Source organism: Mastomys coucha, unplaced genomic scaffold, assembly GCF_008632895.1.
Source record: "Mastomys coucha isolate ucsf_1 unplaced genomic scaffold, UCSF_Mcou_1 pScaffold21, whole genome shotgun sequence".
Lineage (NCBI taxonomy): Eukaryota > Metazoa > Chordata > Mammalia > Rodentia > Muridae > Mastomys > Mastomys coucha.
Genome location: NW_022196904.1, coordinates 142,936,533 through 142,959,807, shown reverse-complemented (window position 1 = coordinate 142,959,807; position 23,275 = coordinate 142,936,533). Strand labels below are relative to the sequence as shown.

The following is a 23,275-nucleotide window of genomic DNA, read 5'->3' as shown; positions in this document are numbered from 1 at the left end:
TTCTGACGTTCAGTTTCTTAGCTACAGCATGTAGATGGGATTTGTCGACATGATGTGAAAAAAAAGGGGGGGTGTCTTATGGTCACAAGTACCTAGAAGTGGCTATAGGTAGCAAATACATTTATTTATTCTGTAAGCTGATGTAGACTGACCTAGGTTGCATTCTGGACTCCTCAACAATCCAACTGTGCAGGAGGAGTCAGCTTTAGCCATTGTCTTTGAAATTTGGCGTATACTTTAGGCTTGAGGAGGGGAGATAACTGGGTAGCGTGCTGTTGCCAGATTCGTTGGTGGTATCTTTCATCTCCTCACAGGAGAGGCATCAAGAGGAAGTAGCTGACTGGGCTTGTGGTTCTCCTGCACACTTTTTCCCCACTGTGGCTGAACTTTCAGCTACTGTAACATCCTCATTACCACATGCCTTGATCCTTTGATACTGATGCTGATGTTCTCTTGTTTAAGCTCAGTCATGTGAGCAGGGGATAAAAGGCAGGGTGTTGTTGGGAAGCAAAGAGGGGCTTTGAGGAACCTGGATTTACCACAGCCACCTGTGTCAGAAGGAAAGGAGTCCTACCCTCTTCCTGGGATAGTTTGTAGAGAAAGAAGCCAGAGGGTAGTTCTGGGTCCAGTGATGTCAGGTAGCATGTGACCATGGTCCCGTCTTTGTATTTTCTTTTTATTTCCTTTTTTTTAAAAGATTTATTTATTTATTATATGTAAATACACTGTAGCTGTTTTCAGACACACCAGAAGAGGGCGTCAGATCCCATTACAGATGGTTGTGAGCCACTATGTGGCTGCTGGGATTTGAACTCAGGATCTCTGGAAGAGCAGTCAGTGCACTTAACTGTTGAGCCATATCTCCAGCCCCTTCTTTATATTTTCTGATGTGGGTTAAATGTTCTTGTTACTTTATGTGTTTAGAGGCTAAACATGAGAAGAACCTGAGAAGATGGACATCCAGAATCCAGAGTAATCCCTTTAGTGTCAGGCATCCTTAAGATTACATTCAGCTCCCAAAGTCCTGCTTTACCTTAATGATACATAGACCCATGGTGAGGCTGTTGAGAAGTAGCTCTCATGTACAATGCTTCACTCAGCATATGTATATGTGTGTGTGTGTGTGTGTATATTTGTATATATGTATATGTATGTGTGTTTCTATAGATGTATGTCTCTTAGTTAGGGTTTTATGCTGCTTTGGACAGGCACCATGACCAAGGCAACTCTTATAAAGACAACATTTAATTGGGACTGGCTTACAGGTTCAGAAGTTTAGTCCTTTATCATCAAGGTGGGAACATGGCAGTATCCAGGCAGGCATGGTGCAGGAGGAGCTGAGAGTTCCACATCTTCATCTGAAGGCTTATAGAAGACGGGCTTCCAAGCAGCTAGGATAAGGTCTTAAAGCCCACGCCCACAGTGACATACCTACTCCAATAATGCCATACCTCCTAATAGTGCCACTTCCCTGGTTGAACATATTCAAAGCACCACAGTTTGTATATATGTATATATGTATGTGTGTGTATTTGTGTGTGTGTGTGTGTGTAAAATGAAACTTGAAGGCATTGCCTAAATTATGTATGTATAAAATGGCACAGAGGTAGGGGCTCCTAATTTTGAAGATTTAGCAGTGGGAGGGAATGAAGGGCCACAGTGCTAGTCGAAAGCCCAGGAACAGGAGTAAATGTGACATGTGCAGATGATGTAGGATCAGGTTGGAAGCTTTCCTTGATCCATTCACCAGGTAACTTGATGCCAGTTTGAACACTGAGTTCATATCATGTGGGTGTTTCTGTGTGTATATGTGTGTATCAGATGGACACTTGAGGTGTCATCCCTTAGTGGACTTTCTAGGCCATCTTAGGAAAGAACATTCTAAGAACTGAAGAGATGGCTCAACAGTTAATTAAGATCACGCCTCTGGTATTGCAGAGGACCCTGGCTCCATTCTGAGCATGCTCATGGTGGCTCACAACTGTCTGTAACTCCAATACCAGTGGGTACAACATCCTCTTTTGATGTTTGTGGGGACTATATACAAGTGGCACATAGGCATTGTAGGCACACACACAAACAAAACAGATTAATAAATAAATCCTTTTTAAAAAGCACATTTTGGACAAAAGCTTCCTAGAGGAAGAATGGCTTTGTATTTTGTAGGAAATAGCTGAGGTGTCTTCCCTGGAGAGAGCATCCCAGGAGGCCTCCGAGAGGCTTCGGTGTTAAGGGTGCTTGAATAGTGGAACATTTTGTCCCAACTTTGGAAACTGATATATGAATTTGAGTCTGCAGGCTAGTGTGAATGCCAGGTATGCATTCAGTTAGAAATGATTAGTCTTCTGTTAAATACTTGGGAAATGTGGAATAAATTATTGACATGTGTCTTAGTCACTCTTCTATCGCTGTGAAGAGACATCATGACCAAGGCAACTCTTACAAAGAAAGCATTTAATTGTGGGCTTGCTTACAGTTTTAGAGGTTACTGTAACTATCAGCATGGTTGGGAGCATGGGCATGCAGGCAGACATGGAACTGGAGAAGTAGCTGAGAGATCTACATCCTGAACTGCAGGCAGAGAAAGAGAGGGGAAGAGAGGGGGAAAGGGAGGGAGGGAGAGAGAAAAGGTAGGAGGGGAGAGATAGAGACAGACAGACAGACAGACAGACAGACAGGGCCTGGTATAGGCTTCTGAAACATCAAAGCACACACACATCAAAGTGACACACTTCTTCCAACAAGGCCACACCTTCTAATCCTTCTAATTCTTTCAAATAGTGCTACTTTCTGGTATCTAAGCATTCAAATATATGAGCCTGTGGGAGCCATTCTTATCTAAAGTATGATGTTGCCCTTTACTTGCAGGTGATAAGGCTGATTTTGGCTAAATGAACAAAGAACCATTGAGCTAACTGAAAGAATACAAGCTGAGATCTGCAAAACCTGCCCACAGCCAAGGGAAGTGGGACTCAGGACAGGAAAGGGGGGAGCTCTGTTGGGTGATGCCATTGGCATACTTATGATCCTGCTCTTCTCACAACTCAAATTCCTTAGGGAGCTTGAGTGATCCCAGTGGCCTCCCCAAAGTTAGGTGGGAAGGGTGAAAGCATTTCACAGAAGGTGCCAGGCTGGCAGGCAGATAAATTAGTGGATGTATTCTTTTTATTTTTTTCCCTTTCTCTCTTTTTTTTTCCCCTCTCTCTGGTTCTGCTTGCTCCTGCCCCTGCTTACTCTGAGCCATCTTTCCAGCCCCCTAGTGAATGTATTCTAAGAGATGCACTTGGTAACCCTGACCTTCCTGGAGTTTGTAGTCACTGGGTACAGACTGATGAGTAGAGGGGCAAATGATAGTTGGCCATAGGGGTTGATGTGGAGGGTCTTTACAGAGTGGTGGGAGCTTAAGGAGGTTTGGAAGTGTGCATGGGAGAGACAATTATTGGGCTGTCTGAAGTGAGTTTTAAAGATGAAAAAGATTTTGGTAGTTGGACAGATAACTTTTTGGTTAGAATTCCTGTATGTATAGCAGTAGGGAAAGAAAGATGCTACATATAAAGAAATGATGTGTCTAAGAAAGGCGAGGCATTTCAAATGGCTGATCTCAAGAATGTATGAGGGAGAAGTTTGGTGGGGCTGCATTTTAAAGGCCCCGTGGGCTTTTCTGGGCAGAGAGATTTTGGTCCTAGGAGATGGTCTGTCATTATGTGACCTTGGGTCAGGAGGACATAATTAGAGTTTTTTAGGAGATAGTTGTGGAATGAGTAGGAAGACCCTCAGATTCAAGTCTCTTGAATGTAGCTATTAAGCTTGGGATGCTAGCTGTTCCACACTAGACAGGAAATGAGATGCTGAAGAGATTTCCCAGGTAAGGTTGCAGATTTTGATGGGAATTTATGGATTTGTTGGGATGGTAACAGGTGACGTGAGACCTGGCTGCCTTCATGCTTGTGGAGCTCTGAGCCTTTGAGGTTGATATAGCTGGATGTAGAAGGCTATCAGGCATTGAAAGGTGTAGGGCAGGCAGTGTAAGAGTTCTTTGCTTTCACTTTCATCAGCCAATGTTCTGTGTGCTTAGAAGTCAGCAGAGCCCTGTTAGAGCACTTGTCTGGGAGAGAGCAATTAGGAACAATGTGGAGACTGCTCAGGCTTTTGTTGCTGGGTGGGAATGGGATCACTTCCTCTAGATAACCATTTTGTAATTCTGAAGAGAAAGGTGAATGAGGTTGAGGAGGCTTAAGTTCCCTGAAGTTGCTGGGGACTATTGAAAGAACTTCCCTTTCTTATAAACATGAGCTCGTGGACAGGGAACAACATGATTTTCTTTGCAATAAGTAGTTTCTAAGCTTAGGAAAATCTTTCCTCCAGCTGTGAGAATCAGTGGCTCATGCTTTGAAGGAACTGCCTGGAACTTGTTTAAACATATGGTCAGGTTAGAGTCTGCCTGTTACTAAACCTCTCTAAATTTTAGGTTCTTCATCTAGAGTAAGCTACAAAAATGCTACCACCTATAGCCACAACATTGGACTGGGTATGGAGTTCAGTGACAAGCACTTTGCTAATGCATGTGAAGGCCTGGGTTCTGACCCCCAATATAAAACAAAGCAAAACAAGACAGATGAACAACAACCAAGGTCTTAATGTACAATGTTCTAGATCTTGTGTACGTATGTTTGTGTTCATTATCTTCTTTTTCTTATTTATTTATTTATTTATTTATTTATTTTTGCTGGGTTTCTCTGTGTAGCCCTGGCTGTCCTGGAACTTGCTTTGTAGACTAGGCTGGCCTTAAACTCAGAGATCTACCTGTCTGCCTCCCGAGTGCTTGGGATTAAAAGCATGCACTACCACTGCCCAGATTATCTCATTTATTTGTTTACTAACTCTATGAAGTAGTGCTATTAGCTTTTGACAGTTAAGGTACCCCAGGTCCGACAAACTGGGTAGTAACTTACTTGTCCCTTCTTTCTTCCCTTGCACAAAGTCAGGAGTAGAGTTTAGATTTAATTACAGGCAACTTCAGAGCATTACAACAGTAACTTTCTATTCATTTTAAAGAAAATTGTGTGTGTGCGCGCGTGTGCTCTTAAATATAACACCTTCCATTACAGTGGCTGTTTATTGTGTTTTTGTTCTCACTCTGGCCTCTTCTGGTCTCTTGCAGAAGCAGCTGACGCAGGATGATGACACGGATGAGGTTGAGATTGCTATTGATAACACAGCCTTCATGGATGAGTTCTTTTCTGAGGTGGGCAGCCTTCCATATTTTTTTGTTTTTTGTTTCCCTGAATGTACATGAGGAAGCAGAATTTCCTCACTAAGAATAAAGAAACCTTAGATCTTTCAATGCTGGCAAAGGAACTGATGGGGAGGCAGGGTAGTTCCAGGGAGACTGTTTTTAATTCTTGAGAGTATCTCGACTTTACATCTTATTAAGGAAGTCAGAAGAAAGAGGCACAATGGTTAAGCACACTTGTGTTCTTCTAGAGGAACCAGGTTGGATTCCCAGCACACATGAGGTGACTCACACCATCTGTAATTCCAGTGCCCCACAGACACCAGGCATGTACTTGGTGTACATATACATATAGATAAAACACCCATGCAAATAAAATTAAAAAAAAAAAAACTTTTTAAATGTCAGCAGAGGGTAAGTTATATGTAATTAAAGATATAGACTTGTAACATCTTAAGTACATGACAAGATTTTAATGATGTCTTTTCTTTTATTTATTTATTTATTTATTTATTTTGGTTTTTAGAGACAGGAAGTTAAGTACATTGTCAACCATGGGGTCACAGCTACGGAGTAAAAACAAAAGTATTACTTGTTTAGGCCTTTGATTTGTATTGGTGAAAATTGTTGTTTCTTAAAAATTTTCTAATTGCTTTAATTCTGGTGGTGACAGAGAAAACAAGATGCTTATATTTGTAAAGTCACATGTGCCTACAGAATCATGTGTACTTTGAGCATGAGGTCTTACAGGACTGACTTATAATAATACTGAGAAGTGGAAGCATGAGGCAGGAAGTGTGTCAAGAAGTTAACAGAAATGATGGCTTCGGAGGTTTCTATACTTAGGTTTGGATCTCAGCCTGCTTTTCACCAGCAGTTGATTTTGTGAATGTTCCTTAACCCACTGAGCCTTGTTCTCCTCATCTGTAAACTGGGATTGGCTATATAATGGTTTTCCACAGGGTTGGATTGGGTCTGATTATACTCATAAAACATCCTGAATGTTGCCAGGCATGTCTGCACTCAGTGACTAGTACTTAACTCCCCTCCCCTCCATAGTCTTACTGTCACTGAAGTTTCTGTCTCTATTTGCCTTCGTTAGGGTTTTACTGCTGTGAACAGACACCATGACCAGGCAACTCCTATAAGGACAACATTTCATTGGGTCTGGCTTACAGGTTCAGGGGTTCAGTCCATTATCATTGAGGTGGGAGCATGGCAGCATCTAGGCAGGCAGGGTGCAGCAGGAGCTGAGATTCCTACATCTTCATCTGAAGGCTATTGGCAGAATACTGACTTCCAGGCAGCTAGGATGAGGGTCTTAAAGCCCACACCCACAGTGACACACCTACTGCCATCAGGGCCTCACCTTCTCCAACAGGGCCTTACCTAATAATGCCACTCTCTGGGCTGAGCTCATACAAACCATCATACTGTCTTTTCATTTCCCTGCAAAGAAACAGAGACTTCATTTTCTTTCTGAGGGGTAATTCAGGAGTTTTCCACAATCTGGATTGTAGCTATGGAAACCGGACCTCCAGAGTTCCCCTGCATGGAATGGAGTAGAATTTGACAGTTCATGCCTGCTCATCTGCCCGATTAAGAACTGGGTTGAATCCTACTGAGCTGCCCTGTTTAGCCTCAATAGGAGAAGATGCGCCTAGTCTTATTGCAGCTTGATATACCAGGGCTGGTTGATACCCATGAGAGGCCTCCCCTTTTCTGAAGAGAAATGGAGGAAGAGTGGATGTGTGGGGGAAGCGAGGGAAGGATTGATAGAGAGAAAGGAGGGGAAAACTGAGGTCAGAATGCAAAATAAATAAATTAAAAAGAAAGAAAGAAAGAAAGAAAGAAAGAAAGAAAGAAAGAAAGAAAGAAAGAACTGTGTTGAAGAACTAGCCTGAGTGTGTACTGTTCTGACTGGAAAGTTGGCTATAAGCCTTCACAGGGCCTAACGCTGCTTGTGGCTGTGTGCCACCTTTCAGTCAGTGACTCAAAGTGAGGTCAAACAACACTCATGTTGTTCTACTTTGTGGACAGTGGTGGAGGTGGACTTGAGTTGATGGCAGTCACTACAGTCTTTCCCTGGAGACTCGCATGCAGTAAAGAATGTCTTCTCTATGATGAGGAATCCTCTCTAGGTCCTCTGTTCTTAGGGTCCCTAGGAGGCAGTATTCCTTGCAAGGTAGGTCTGTGAGCAAAGGCTAGAGTCTGTTTTCCTGGTTGGTACTGGGGACATGGTCATGGCCATCCTGTGTCAGAAGGGACACAGTGTGGGTCTTTGCAGAGAGATAAGGTCACCAGGATTGCCATAGAGCCTGGCATAATACACCCTCTAGAGATGACCACATTTCAGGGTTGGGCGTGGCTGCTTGCTCAGCAAGAGTGCTCATTCTGGATGGCAGTGTGAGACGCTATGAGCCCCTGTGATCAAGTATTTGAGAAATTGCCTTTTTTTTTCCTATTAGAAATGTATTTGTTTAAAGATACTTCTCTTAAAAAAATTAAGTTACATTTATCTAGTGTGATTGTGTGTGTGCGTGTGTGTGTGAGTGTGCGCGTGTGCGCCTCAGCACTTGTGTAGGTTAGAGGATGACTTGATTTGAGGGAGTTGGTCCTCCCTGGCCAGGTGGGTCCTGGGGATCTAACTTGGGTGATGGGAATGTCTTTACCCAATGGACCACCTTGCTGGCCCTCTCTGAGAGATTTAGAATGCACATTACCTTTCTAAAGGCCCCAGGAAGTCCCACAGTGAAGAAACTTGGTTTGCTAGGCTCTCTCAGTGTTTGTTTCTTCACAGACCTGACGGGGAACTGTTATGAAGGAGGTTGAGTGACTGCACTTCAGGACAGCCTGTAGATAATAGATATACTTGCTGGTTTTTTTTTTTTTTTTTTTTTTTTTTTTTTTTTTTTTTTTTTTGCCTAAAAGTATGAGCTCAGGCGACTAGCCATTGGGTTCTGCTGTGGTCCTCTGCCAGTGAGTGGCTTTGCCATCCCTGTGGGGGATAAACTGAGGCAGGCAGCTGTTGGGGGTCAGTGCTTAGAGGTGCTGACTGGGCTGGATCCAGGTGCCTGAAGGGGCTGAGGCCAGAGGCAGCCAGTGATCAGAGAAGCGCTTAGCAGACTGTTCTCTGCAGAACAAAGCTTAATGTACTGGGCCTGCACTCTCTGTGGCCAGTGGAGAAACTACGAAGTCCTTTAACTCTTGGGGCCTGTGAGAGAAAGAAAGAAAGAAAGAAAATTCACACGTATGTACACACACACACACACACACACACACACACACACACACACACACGCGCGCGCGCGCGTGCGCGCACTGAATGGATGAAACAAAAGGCAGAATCCAATAACTTCATACACACAAATATACGTGCATATATACATATACACATAATATATGTATATAGACCTATAGATAGACATGTACATATTGACACATAGAATGGTTAGAGCAAAGCTCTAGCAAGCAGGCTCCAAGTATTCTACATATACATACATAAATATATACAATTGGTGGATGGGAGGAACAATGTTCTAACCCCCATTCATGTAAACTTGTACAGACACACACACACACACACACACACACACACACACAGTTGATGGGTGGGGAGATAATGCTCCAGCCACACCATCCTTTATTCTTTCTTCCAAAGCTTATATATCCCACCAAAATCTTTCAAGCAGTATACAATTATAATGTGATTATGTGTTAGTTTTCTTCTAGTGAATAATTATGAAAAACAATGTTTTCCCATACCTTTACAAATAATAACATTATGTAGTTTAGTTGTTCTGAAAAACCCACATACATTCATAGTCGAGCAAGTTATTGATTAACAAAGTGTAAGCAAGCGAGGTATTTTTCTCAGCCAGTTTCTCTTACTAGAAGACCTCAATTTGCAGTTATGAAGAAAGAAGTAATTATTTTATTATTTATCTTTAAAAATAATCTTGTAAAGATCTTAAAGGAATCACAAATCTAAATTTTTATATAAAAATCAGTCATATGTGCCTTAAATCCTCAAAATGCACATCTACTCACCAACAATTCTTAATAAATCATATCAGAAAGCTGAGGGCAAAAATGGGTATAAGAAATCAATTATCACTAGTCCGGCCTCAGTGAGAGTCGGGTCAGCCAGTGCTGCTGTTGTTCTTGTTCCCTGGCCATGAAAGGTCCCTAGCTTAACTAAGAAGAGTGTGCTTTTCTGAACTTCATAGGATTTTTTATATTAGAGCCAGTAGTAAAAACATCTCAACCTAGCTTTACTAACAACTATTTTTCCAAGTGTTTTCTAAGGATAGTTGTCATTGTTGACAATCTACATCTCTAAATTTTCTCTAGGGTGGTGCTAGAATCGTGATCTGCTCCAGCAGCAATGCCTGGAAGAGATCAAGCATTAATATTGTAAATGCCAGAGATACTGTTCAGTGACGGACTGGAAGCCCCCTTAAAGTTTTCATACAACTCTTAGATTAAGAGGGATGTGAATGCAGCAAGCAGAGCAGAACTCCATAGCAGCATGAAGTCCTCGGGACACTAGTCCTCAAGACCATGCCACACCAAGGCCCAACATGTGGCTGCGGTAACCCGTCGGCTGCATTCCATGAGTTCTAAAGCCATTTGTTGTTCCTTCTGCATGGCCCTCGGCAGTCCTTCTTCTAGTTTACAAAAACTTCAGCTCACAAAGTGGAAAGAGAGCAAAGACAATTAATCCCACTTACAAGGGATCCACCTTCATGACCTAGTCACCTACAAAAGCCTACATTCAAATATCTTTACATTAAGAATCAATGTATGAGTTTGTTGGGGTACAACATTCAGTTTATTATAGGAATAAAACAATTTTTTTATGTGTATGAAGCATCTTTCTCTCTGGTGTTTATGTATGCATGTTCACATGTGTGCCTGTGTGTAGGGAGACTGAAGGACAACCTCAGGTGTCAGCCTCAGGAAAATCCATCTCTTTTGAGATATGGTCTCTGACTGACACAGAACTCACCAGTTAGGCTGAACTGGCTGGTCAGGGATCCACCTGTCCCAGCCTTTCCAGCGCTACGATTATACAGATACCTCTATACCTTGTGGGTTTTTTGTTTTTTGTTTTTGTTTTTGTTTCTGTTTTGTTTTGTTTCGAGACAAGGTTTCTCTGTGTAGCCCTGGCTGTCTTGGAACTCACTCTGTAGACCAGGCTGGCCTCAAACTCAGAAATCCGCCTGCCTCTGCCTCCCAAGTGCTGGGATTAAAGGCGTGTACTACCACTGCCCGGCTATACCTTGTGTTTTTATTTGGATTTTGGGAATTGGAAGTTTACAAGACAAATGTTTTACCAACTGCACCATTTCCTACAGCCTCAAGCATGCTTATTTCTTGAAGCTAATTGTAGCCATACATTCAATAAGCAGAAGGTATGTTTGATACCATGAGGTCTGTCATGTAGTCTGAGATGAGAAACACAGCCCTAACATTTGAAGTGATCTTCACTTAACACCCAAAGCTCTCCATAGCTAGGTTGGGGCGGGGTGGGGTTGAGGGTTAGGTAAGGGTGTGTGTAGATGGAGCAGTAGGAGATACAGAGGCCCTAATCTTGAAGAGCAGGGATTTGCTGTTTGGGCTTGAAGTTTTGTTAGAGCTAGGACCTTTCAAAGTAATTGTAATATAGAAATCTAGGCATTAGGGTTAAATCTAGCAGATTAAGAACTTCTTACTCTTTCAGAAGAGTATTGCATTCAGGGCGGGTAGGCAAGCTGGTAGATTCTGATTTCTAGGCTCTTAGTTAGTGAGGCAGGCAAGTTTTGCCTAGTCATTTGTCAGTTTGCTTTTGACCTGTCTTTCCTACCTCCTTTTGTGCATTTTGCTCATTATTGCTGGGAGCTACATTAAAAATGTATATATTATACAGATTAGCAGATTTATATGTCATGTATGTGTATACTATGCCCTTGCTTTCTACTGTGGTCCCTCTTTTAAGTTCTTTTTTTTTTTTTCAAAAGGAGCTCTGGCAAAGTTTTATTAAAGGAAAACGTTCTTGTTTACTTCTCACCAGTCTGTTCTGGCATGCTTCTAATAATATCAGAATCACCTGGGTCAATGATAGCCAGTGTACATACTCTGTAGTATTTTCCACACGCTGTACCCAATTCAATATTATTGCCACTGTAGTGATGGATACCAGTTTTAGCCAACATGGCATAGTACTCTATTTCAGATTTCCTCAAAGCTGGGCAGTTGTTGGCGAGGATAACCAACTTCGCTTTGCCTTGCCTGATCATCTTCAGAGTCTGTTTGTATCCCAGCACGTACTTTCCACTTTTCATAACAAGCTGGAGCCTAGAGTTGATCGACTCCAGAGACTTTTTCGTCTTCTTTGCGGCCACCATCTTCCTGCCTTAGGTGCGGGACAACCCCCAACCAAGATCAGCCGCCAAGATGGCCGGGTAGCGAGAAAGCTCTTTTAAGTTCTTAATAGTGACTCACCTACTTTCATGTCGTGTGTGTGTGTGTGTGTGTGTGTGTGTGTGTGTGTGTGTGTGTAAATTCTGAGAGAAAATATACCTAGTTGACTTTCTGAGACTGTTTTAACATGATTTTCCCCCCTTAACATGATAACCTCTAGTTCCATTCACTTTCCTACAAATAATATTTTATTCTTTCTGTCTCAACAATGTTCTTATATATACACATTTTTAATCAATTTATCAGGTCATAGGTACTTGGGCTGATGCTATATCTTGCTAATTGTGAATATTGCAGCAGTAAACATGGGCGTGCAGTATCCCTGCTGCATGTTGACCTTATTTCCTTCAGGTGTATTTGTAGGAATGGTGTAGTAGGGTCATGCACAAGTCTGAATTTAGCTTTTTGAGGAACCTTTATACTGATTTCCATAGTGGCTATACTATCCACATCCCCATCAACATTGTATCTCCTTATTCACTGTGTTCTTTTTATGGTTGACTCCTGATTGGGGAAGATTGGTGTTTCAACTTAGTTGATTTGAGAATATTGTCTTAGAAAACTTGTTTTTATTGGTCAGCACAACTCTGCAGTCATTCTTTTCACTCATAAAAAGAAGTTGGAACACTAGTCTAAGTCTTCATAAAACCCTTTAGGGGCTTGGGAGTTTAGGAGAGGCAGAGATTAATTTTTTTTATTATTTTATTTTACTCTATTTTTTTCCTTCCTCACATATTACATCCCGACAACAGTTTCCCCACTCTTCCCTCCTACAGCCTCTTTATCCCCACTCCACGCTCCTCCAAGTCTCCGTCCTCTCCCTCCCTCTCCTTAGAAAAGAGCAGACCTCCCAGGAATATCAATCAGACACAGCATGACAATAAGACCTGGCACATACCATTTCATTAAGGCTGGGAAAGGCAACCCAGTAGGAGAGAAAGGGCTCCACAAGTAGGCAAAGATTCAGGGGCAACCCTGAACCCACTGTTAGGATTTCCACAAGAACACTAAGCTACTCAGCCGCACCACACATGTAGAGGACTTGGGTCAGACCCCTACAGTTTCCCTGATCTTTCAAGTTCTCATGAGTCCCAGCCAGTTTATTCTGTGTGCTGTGTGTGTTCTTGTCCCCTCTAGTTTCTCCAATCCTTCCTCTCCATCCTCAACAGGACTCCCTAAGCTCCACCTAATGTTTGGCTGTGGCCTCCACATCTGTTCCGTTCAAGTGCTGGGTGAAGTCTTGGCAGAGACTAATTTTTAAGCAGATAAGCAAAACATTTTGCATTTCCTTTCACCTCACCCAGCCACAGTCTGCCAGGACTTTCTCCGGTTTCTGTTTTCTAATTCAATTACACTGGAGAATTAGGTCTGGGGGAAGAGGCCATTATGCCTGCTATGGGGAGATGGCTTGGTGGTCAAAGCACTGCCACACAAGTATGAGGATACAGCTCAGATTCTCAGAACCCATGTAAATGCAAGTAGGTATGATTTCCACCTGTAATTTTAGCCTCAGAAGACAGATATAGTGTAAGCCGCCTTTCCGTCCAGCGGAAATAAGGAGGCAAACATGAGCCCTTCTCCAAGCAGATTTTATTCAGGAACCCTTATTTTACTTCTTAATAATATCTCTAATCTCATCTAGTATCTCTAGTAGTAGTCTTTAGCAGTCTCTCTAATCTCCTCAGAAGTCCACGACGACGCCCATCTAGTATCTCTATAATCTCTCTCTCAGCCTCCCGAGTAGCTGGAACTACTGGCGTGCGCCACCACCACCGTCTGGCTCATAATAATCCTCTCTCTAGTAGAAACTAGTAATCTCCAGCCTTCACAGGTTAAATACTTTTCCTGGTCCCAATCAGCATTAGCTACGTGACAAAGCATGATAGGCTGCAGGAAATTCATACCAGCTTGCGTCACAAACTGGAGGCACTCAGCTTCTCCAACTAATGGCTTGATTATCAATGCTCTCTGCTTTGGCCAGAGACCAGGTGTTCAGTATATATGTATATAGGGTGGCAGCTGCGGCTCCCCACAATATAGGGGATCCCCAGAGCCAGCAGCCATGTCTGTGAACACAAAATTTGCCTGTGTGACCCTGCCTCAATGAATAAGGTGTTTTAGGGATTGAAGATGATTCCCAACATCAATCCCAGGTTTCCACATGTGTTCACACATGCACATTTACCTGTGGTGGTTTGAATATGCTTGGACTATGGGACGTGGCACTATTAGGAGATATGGCCTTACTGGAGGACGTATGGCCTTGGTAATAAGTGTGTCATTGTGGAGGTGGGGCTTTAAAGTTAAGTTACACACGCGCGCGCATGTGCACACTCTCTCTCTCTCTCTCTCTCTCTCTCTCTCTCACACACACACACACACACACACACACTCAAGTTTGGCCAGTGTGATCTAGACCCTCCTCCTGGCTGCCTGCAGAAGACAGTCTCCTCCTGCCTGCCTTCAGATCAAGATGTAGAGCTCTTGGCTCCTCCAACACCAAGTCTGCCTGCACAGTACCATGCTGCTTCTCATGATGACAATGGACTGACTTTCTGAAAGTGTAGGCCGGCCCTAGTTAAATGTTTGCCTTTATAAGAGTTGCCTTGGCCATGGTATCTCTTAACAGCAATAAAATCCTTACTAAGACACACCCATATGTGCTCATACACTTGCAAACACATGCACACATAACACAAATATATGTGTGGGAATGGAAAAAGACAAAACCAACTTCCTCCTTTCAGTTAGATGAGCCTGGTTAGTATCATGTGGTCATTCTAATTGGCAGTACCTACCATCAAGAGTGGGTGGGTGACCTGGTGTCCTTAGGTTTCTGTAAATGACTACTGAGGACACTAGGAGTGCTGTAGGATTAAACAAGACACATTTTTAAAGGTGTAGCACACTTTTAAAGGTGTAGCATATAACAAGAGGTTATTACTGCTGTTTGTGTTTAGTATTATCATTTAACATTCATTATGTACTTGATGTACATAATGAAACATATATGAAGCTTACATAAAGTGTAAGCTTGTTCAAGGTCATAAAACTGCTAAGAGGTGGAGCTGAACCCTGGACCTGCTCTGCTTGTTATTTTTATTTTTTAATTGTATCATATAGAGTCTCATATTGCTGGCAGATCATTGGTATATAGTCTGAAAATCAATATATAGTAAAAGGGCACTGGAGATGAACTAGCCTTGAATTTAGTAGTGAGTTGAAAAACTCACTTTTGGGTTTTTCCCAACCCATCAGCAATGCTTCTGTTCACTGTATACTTATGATAGGGAGTTGTGATCAGACAACTCTCTCTTTCATGTGTATGTATACATATGAGTGTGCATCCATGAACATGCATGTATGAGTCAGAGCAGTATGTGTTTTTGTTTGTTTGTTTGTTTGTTTGTTTTCTTTTGCTTTTCCAGCTTTTTATTTAGAAAACCAAATCCAGGTTCTGGTGCCCCCTCAACTCCCTCCCCCACCCCAGCCATAATTTAAATAACTTAGAGGCAGAGTGGGAGGAGACAGAACAGAAGGGAGGGAAGGAGAGAGAAGAGCCCCACTACAGTCGTCTCAGTGCTCGCTTCTTGTCCGACTTTTTCTTGGCTGCCAGCTTCTTATCTCGCTCACCTGCATGTTTCTTGGCATGGGACCCTCAGCTCCTCCTAGGACCCCTGGGGTCATAGGATCAACAGAGGAGGCTGAAGCCCCACTGGCCAGGTCCCGGTAGCCTCAGCCTTCCCGCTGCTGATGCTACATGCACCCCCATGGATTTCTTTGAGCAGATGGGCCCGGACAGCATACTCTTCATAGTTCTCCAAAAGCAGGCGGCTTGCCTCCTCATTAAGTGCAGACTCTGGGTTAGGGTGGATCAGCAGGCACTTGATGGTCAACAACAGCACATGTCGTATGCCCAACTCAGCTGTCCAGTCCCTCTTGAGCACATTGTCACTCTCTGCTTACTATAGTCTTCAGATAGGGGCTGTCACTGAACCAGAAACTCACTGTTTTGGCTGGTCTTGGTGGCCAGTACTTTTAAGAGCTGTCTGTCTTTGCCCATCAATGCTGGGTCAACAGGCATGTGCAGCTATGCCTGGCTTTGCCAAAATCTTACAGGATATGGGTTGGACATGTACATCAACCTGATGTGGGGTGAATGAATGTACATGAGCTTATTAACAGAGAAGGAGACTTCCACTGTGGTCCTTACCTGTGGACAAGGAAGACAGGGTCTGGATGCTTGGTTCAAACCTCAGTTTCCTCTTATTTGAAGGTTGGTTTGAAGCCTCTGCTTCAGTTCTTTTTCATGAAAGCACACAGTGATGGTGACCTCACAAAATTACTGCAAAGGGCTGAGCATTGACTAAATATATGGTAATTTGGGGTAATGTCAAACACATGCTTTTAAGATTAAGTACTTATCAGTTCCTACAAAGTTTCTCCCCACCCAATGATTTGTTTGATGATCTGGTGAATGCACAAGAGGAAATCACATGCAGCTGTCACCTAGAGATACTCTGAAGTTCAGAAATTCATCCTTCAGAAAGATGAACATTTTCAAGATAAAACTGACTCAAAGCTCAAGGAGAGAAAGGGGAAAGGCAGGGGTGGGTGGTCTAGAGACCACCAGTGTTCACAGGCAGTAGCATATGTCATCATACCTGGTAAGACCTATAACTTATTAAACTTTTAAATAATAATACTAATATACTCCTAAATTTTTTTGCTAACTATTGAAATGCTGTATAAATACTTGAGTAGTTATACATGTTTATTTATACTCTAATATGATTACATTAATATTTTACATTTTTAAGTAATAATCTTGCAGTGAAACTATGGTACATCTAAGCCAGCATATTTGTAGAGGGGGAAAGAAATCCTTTGAGTGGCAAAAATGCTGATGTGAAGGATAGAAAGGTCAAGCTTGATCTTTGCTATTATTTTGGAGCAGTTTAATTAGGTTTTTAAAAAGACACGATCCATCCATTGGAGAAGACAGGCACTGGAAGCCAGCCTCCTGTGTTTTGAATCTGCATTCTATACATTAAGATTGTGTTGTGTCGCTGACCAGGTTCTTGTTGGTTAATTACTGTAGTGCTAATGTCCTCTTCCCTTTGGGATGAGCCGATAGGCACATTGGGTGCTGAGGTCTCTTTTGTATCTGCTGTCCCTACTGTGATCTGCTTCAAGGCCCATGGTGCCCAGGCAGCTGGTGCCTGTGGAGGGAGCTGAGGTACACTTAGTACTCATGCAACAGTGTCCTCTGATGGTGTTCTGTCATAAACCAGAATGCTTTATGGCACACACCTGTGCAGACAGGAACCTCAAAATGTGCAGAAATGGCCCAAGGCTGTAATTCTGGGTTCTGATCAGCGTTGGGGTTAGCTTGTAAGTGTTGGTTCACAGAAACACGTGTCCAGGAGGAACCTGGCTGTGTTCTAATATGGCCTTGCTGAGTTTCTTTCTTTCTTTCCCCAGCCCCTGTCTTCTTCATCTGCCTCTCTTCTCTCTTACTCCTTTCTCTGGTTTTCATTTTCTGTGTTTGCTCTGTTCTCTTTCATGTTTTCCTTCCCCCTGCCCTATGCTCATTCTCTTCTACTCTTCCTTGGGGCCTCTTCCTTACACTGTTTGCAGTTACTTCTGCTGGTTGTCTTCACTGTTTCCCTCAAGGTGAGTGCGGAGTGGGGGAGGAGTGGGATTTTAATGACTGTTCTTTATGGACTAATTTACTGGACAGTGGAGAAGGCCCTCCCAGGACAGCTGAACATTTTTAATGCTCTTCCACAAACACAGAAGACAGACAGCTTGCAGCAGGAAGCTCTGCTAAGCATTCCTTTCAGGAGGGGACATTTTTTCCCTCTTTGATGGTGAAGGCTGATGTCTTTTTGATTATAGATCGAGGAAACACGTCTCAACATTGACAAGATCTCGGAGCACGTGGAGGAAGCTAAGAAACTCTACAGTATCATTCTCTCTGCACCGATCCCAGAGCCAAGTGAGTGTTGACTGAGTTGAGTTACTCTATTGACTCTTGGCATTGGGGCTGAGACAGGCTTGTTTTCTCTGCTCTGGGAACAGCAGGGGAGCATACATCACCTCTCTCTCTCTCTCTCTCTCTCTCTCTCTCTCTCTCTCTCTCTCACACACACACACACACACACACACATACACACACACATACACACACACACTTCTAAGCTCTTACTATCAGCTCTTTTCTTCATAGTCCCGCTGGAACCATTGGCCAGCCTCTTCTGCCTTGCAGCTTGTACTTCTGACTAGCAGTGCCTCTTACTGATCCTCCTCACACACCCAACGCTCCATCCCAGCTTTGTGCCTTGGTTTGTGTTCTTCTGACTCAAGTATATTTTCAGGCCCCCTTCCAGAATCTGACCAGATCAAGTATATTTTTATTCATTCTTTTCCTACAAGGTATTCTGAAATGGCTAGAGTAAGACCCTTCTGCCTCTTACCTTGCATATGTTACTGCTGCCGAGGCAAACTTTTGTTCTATATTTGGTGAATACAGTTTAGCACTGTATTTATGTTCCTTTTTTAAAAAAAATACTTATTTAATATACATCTGTACACTATAGCTGTCTTCAGACACACCAGCGGAGGACATCAGATTCCATTACAGATAGTTGTGAGCTCCCATGTGGTTGCTGGGGATTGAACTCAGGACCTTTGGAAGAGCAGTGTTCTTAACTTCTGAGCCATCTCCAGCCCTGTATTTATGTTCCTAAGAAAAGCGACTATTCAGTTGCTCTCCAGTTCCCGAGGATTAAAACTGGAACACTTCAGCAGAGCATATGGGAATCATCTCCTCTTGTTCCCACCATTCTCTCCACCTTTTCCCTGCCACTCCTGCCCATCTTGCTGACTTTACTCACATTAACCTCTGGCTAGTCCTCAAACATTCCTTGTTCTTCATGCTCTTTATATAGCATTCCTTCTTCTTGGGATTCCTGCTTAGTCTCCTTGGCTACCTAGCTAAGCTGTAGTCTTTCTTTTTGAATATCTATCTATCTATCTATCTATCTATCTATCTATCTATCTATCTATCTATCTATCTAACTAACTCACTATCTCTGCCCTTAGGGGCTCGGGCTCTTCCAAGTTCATTGAGACTGTGTTATGGTTTCTCCACAACCATCCCATACATACTTTCCTCAGAACTTAAGCCAGACTTTACACTACATATCAAGATTTCTGATGAACTTCCTCCTCATCCCCTGCCAGACTCAGCCCCTTGATGGCTGAATCTATATCTTCTCTTTGGTCCCTTATTTTTTTACTCAGTTCCAAGGATGGAGGTACCAAAGGATGGTTCTGGAATGAATGGTTGTAGCTATTGTTAATTTTGTTCCATATTCCCACCATGAGTACAGTGCTCCATGCATGCGTCAGCTGGGACAGCTCTGGGCATGTAGTAGTAGGTACTTCATAAATACTTGCCTTATTTAAATTAATGGGCTTTGGTTGAAATTTCTTTTCCCTAGAACTTCCATGGAATCCTCTCCTATCTCCTGAGATTGAGCTCACATGGTAAACAAGTTAATTCCTCTAAAAGCATGACTTGGATTGAGGAGGCTTGTTTTAAAAAAGCAAATCCTATGCTCTAACCCTGTATTTGGTTCTTTAGGTCTGGAATAGGGTACCAAAATATGTCTTTTAATTTAGTTAATTAATAATTTTATTTTGGATATTAGGCATTGTATGGTGCATGCTAAGCATGTGATCTACCACTGTGCTATTTCCTTAGTCTGAAAATGCTTTAAAAAGAAAAAAAAAATTCTTTGTGACTGTAGTGGTAGATTCTAAAAAGCACAGTGAGATGAACATTGTAGTGGCAGTGGGCATCTGAGAGTTTCTGCCTCATCTGCTGACTGATGTAGCTTGCAGAGCAGTTCGCCCTCTTTTCTAACTGAGCCTGCCTCTTATGTTTACCCAGAAACCAAAGATGACCTTGAACAGCTCACAACTGAGATCAAGAAAAGAGCCAACAACGTCCGGAACAAGCTGAAGAGTAAGAAGGAAACACAGAAAAAAGCCAGTCTCCACCACAGCCAGATACAGCCTCTCAGGGCTCACCTCTCGCCTACTAGTCATCCCAACGGGAGTGACATCACTTGTCCTATTTTTACTGGAGGCTTGGGCACTGTCACTGGACTGACCTTCTGTATCCTTAGACATTTATCATCTCTTGAGTTCTCACTGTAGTTGGAAACCCCAGCATTGCAGTTGGGAAGTGGGAGTGATTGTGTGCTTCCCACCCCTGCATGGTTATTTTAGCTTAGTCCTTCAGTTCTCTCCTGCTGCTTCTCCAGCACCCATGTACATTTGAGAGGTAACTGCAGAGACATAGGCGCAGGGTCTATCAATTCAGTCGGCAGACATCTCTTTCGATATAGCTTCTCATTCCTGCTTCCCTTCCTGGTTTTGGAGCACAGTTCAGTAAAGTCACTGTCATAGATTTAATCCTCCTGGGGATCTCAAACTCTTGCTTAGTTCCACAGCTGTAATCCATATTCCTGTCAGAGTACTTGCTGAGTATGTGCTATTGGTCAGAGAGGCAATCAGTATTATTTCTTCCTTCCCCAATAAATTACAACAGTTACTTTAATGGATAGCGAGAGGAAGACAGCTTCCAGAAATAGTGTTAATGTCACTGCCCCCTTGTTAAGCAGTTTGTTTGATCTTTGCTTTGGTATTTTAAGGAGGTTCAGGTTGAACATCCTTAATCCAAAATTTCCAAATTCAAAATATTGCAAAATCTGAAACCTTTTGAGTAATCACATGACACTGTAAGAAAATTTCATACTAAGCCTCACAAGTACACTAAAAATGTAGTCCTAAATTATCTCTAAGCCCTAAGGTATCTATTAGACACAATGAGTCATGTCTGTCATCCTTAACATCATATATATGCAAACATTCCAATTTTGACAAAATCTGAAACACTCCTATTTCTAAGCATTTCACACGAAAGGTGCCCAGCCTCTGTTGCTACTTTTTCCATTTTATAAACAAGAGGACAGATGGTTGAAAGAGTTACATGGTTTTCCTCTTCTTACACAGCTAGTCCATGGCAGGGTAGGGATTTAAGTCTCAGTCTCTTGATGGCCTGAACTGAACTATTAGTTGTGTTGCTGAGACCTGGCAGTAGCACAAGCTGATGAGGTCAAGTGTGTAGCTAGTGGGGTGGACACTGATCTTTTGTGATTGGATCTCCCTGTGATCCAATAGCATGTGGACACAATCTGAAGATTGTGATCTTCATAGTCCCTGTGTGTAAGGATGGGTAAGTAGGTCTGTGTAGAATAGGGTCTGTGTAGAAGGAAGGTGGATATATTGCTAGAATAATCCTCTCACTGCAGGCATGGAGAAGCATATTGAGGAAGATGAGGTCCGATCATCAGCAGACCTTCGGATACGAAAGTCCCAGGTAACTTTGTTTCTGGTTTAACAATTATTTTCACCACTTTAAAAAATTATTATTATTTTTATCATGTGCATTTGAGAAAAAAAAGATTCTATTGTATAGGAACTTAGTTTGAGGAACTGGGAAAGGGGAACCATCCAGGCTGAAGCAGTGGCCAGGGCCCATTGTGTTCCCCTTTGGCCCTCTCTCACATTCTAAAGGAGGTCCCTAAAGTACTCCCCTAGACTCTTTGGAACACATCTTCAACACTGCCTTGTTTTACAGGACAAGAAACGGATTGATGTCTTCTTAGGATTGTTAGTTAGAGTCGCCTGGTTTGGGATCAGGCACTTTGGAGCCATCAAAAACATGATCCTTGTCCTATGAGAACCTGGCCATGGTGGCTGCCTCACATAATCCCAACACTTTTGAAGCTGAGGCAAGAGGACTGCTGAGAGTTCAAGGCTACCCTGCCTGAGTTATAGTGTGAGAACATTAAAAAACAAAAACGGAACAGGAAAAAAAGGAGGGAGGAACCTGACATGATGTTTAAGTGGTACAGTAAATATTGTATAGCAGGAAAGCAATGTAAGAAGGCATAATTGAATCCATGGTCATTACATCGTTGAAAGATCTCATGGCGAATTGCCAGTGGCCTTGGGTAAGCAGGAGTGGCAGTGTAGAAAGGCTCAGGAGGCAGAGCTTCCTTTTTTGAGAGATGTAAGAAATGATATTAGGAGAGGGAGAGAGAGAGGGAGAGGGAATGGGAGAGGGAGAGGGAGAGGGAGAGGGAGAGAGACAGAGAGAGAGACAGAGAGAGAGAGAGAGAGAGAGAGAGAGAGAGAGAGAGAGAGAGAGAGAGTGAGTTGGTAGCAGCAGAGAGTGGTGTTGGTGGCAGTGGTATGAAAGTGGCAGCTTCAGTATTGGGATGAATTCAGGACAGATGTAATGGGAATACCTACCTTGAGAAGAGTGTATTGTTGGGTAGCAGATGCTAAATTTCCAGCAGATAATGTAATGTTACACTCCAAGTCTTTAAATACTAGTTGAGGGAATTTAGAGCTGATCCAGTAGCTGCCCATCATTTGTTTCAGTCGACACACCAGCTAGGGGGATAGGATAGTCCTTTGGATATGAGTGGGGAAAAGGCAAGAGGCTAGTAGGTCCCAAGTTAGACTTTTGTAATGATTTAGTCTGAATTTACATGGTAGTAGTGTGTTTGGTAAAAAGAGAAATAAGTAAGCTTGATGCTGTGAGGTGGGCAAGGAATAAAAGTTATTATTAAGGTCTGTTGAGAGAAAATGTTTATTTGTAAGCAAGGAACCTTGAGGTTGTCATTTGGCATACGAACTGGAGGATCTTTGGCAGGTACTGCTTATGGGAAGTGTAGTTGACAACTTTAGCCAACGTTATGGTGGAAAATGATACTGGGCTCTCAGGTTCTCAGTAATTCTCTCTTTTTGACTAAAAATTATCACGTGACTTCAGTAAAGAAGGAAATGAGTAGTGGAGATTGTACATTGAAAGTGGCAGTGGATGCTTCCCACAAACTAGGAAAACAAAACTGGGTTTTGCATTTTGATCTTTTGGTTCCAAGCCTATGACTGCTACAGACTTGGCTGTGTTAAGGTGGGATAGAGTTTTACACCATCTCCTGGGGGTCTACTCACTTAACATTGTTCCCATAGCACTCCGTCCTTTCCCGGAAGTTTGTGGAGGTGATGACAAAGTACAACGAGGCTCAGGTGGACTTCCGTGAACGCAGCAAAGGGCGCATCCAACGGCAGCTTGAAATTAGTATGTGTTTGAAGTCGGGCCAGTAGTTGTCCCCACCTTTTCCTGCTATGTGGTTGTCCATCCTGAGTTCTGGGAGAAGCAACAATGACCCTGCTGCTTGTGCCTTCTTTATTCTATTCAGCACTCAAGCACGGAGCAGATGCTATGGATTGATTGATCTGTAATACAGTATCCTAGGTTGAAAAGTGGCACATTTATTGAGCCAAGGAATTTTACTGTTTATGGGATCCAGCCCTTACCTTACCTTCAGGGGAATCCAATAAATAGTTGGCCTTCTGAGAACTCATTACATCATTTTGCTGTTAAATTAAAAAGTACATTTATAAAAAAAAAGTACATTTATGAAAAAA

General features: G+C 42.7%; 2 protein-coding genes across 8 annotated transcripts in view; one reads left to right on the top strand and one right to left on the bottom strand.

Moving 5' to 3' along the window:
• Positions 1-23,275, top strand: part of Stx3 (syntaxin 3) — a 51,418-nt gene that overhangs the window by 10,996 nt on the left and 17,147 nt on the right. For 6 of the 7 annotated variants that reach the window (XM_031389781.1, XM_031389786.1, XM_031389787.1 and 3 more), the window contains exons 2-6: positions 5,162-5,245; positions 17,600-17,699; positions 19,659-19,733; positions 21,085-21,152; positions 22,817-22,925. In XM_031389781.1, the coding sequence (XP_031245641.1) occupies positions 5,162-5,245; positions 17,600-17,699; positions 19,659-19,733; positions 21,085-21,152; positions 22,817-22,925 (436 nt within the window). Of the gene's footprint in view, positions 1-5,161; positions 5,246-17,599; positions 17,700-19,206; positions 19,253-19,658; positions 19,734-21,084; positions 21,153-22,816; positions 22,926-23,275 lie in introns of all 7 variants that reach the window. The other variant, XM_031389782.1, reaches the window with a different exon arrangement.
• Positions 11,217-11,706, bottom strand: LOC116103598 (60S ribosomal protein L30-like). The gene has a single exon (XM_031389790.1). The coding sequence runs from the start codon at positions 11,620-11,622 to the stop codon at positions 11,275-11,277; it is 348 nt and encodes a 115-aa protein (XP_031245650.1). The 5' UTR covers positions 11,623-11,706; the 3' UTR covers positions 11,217-11,274.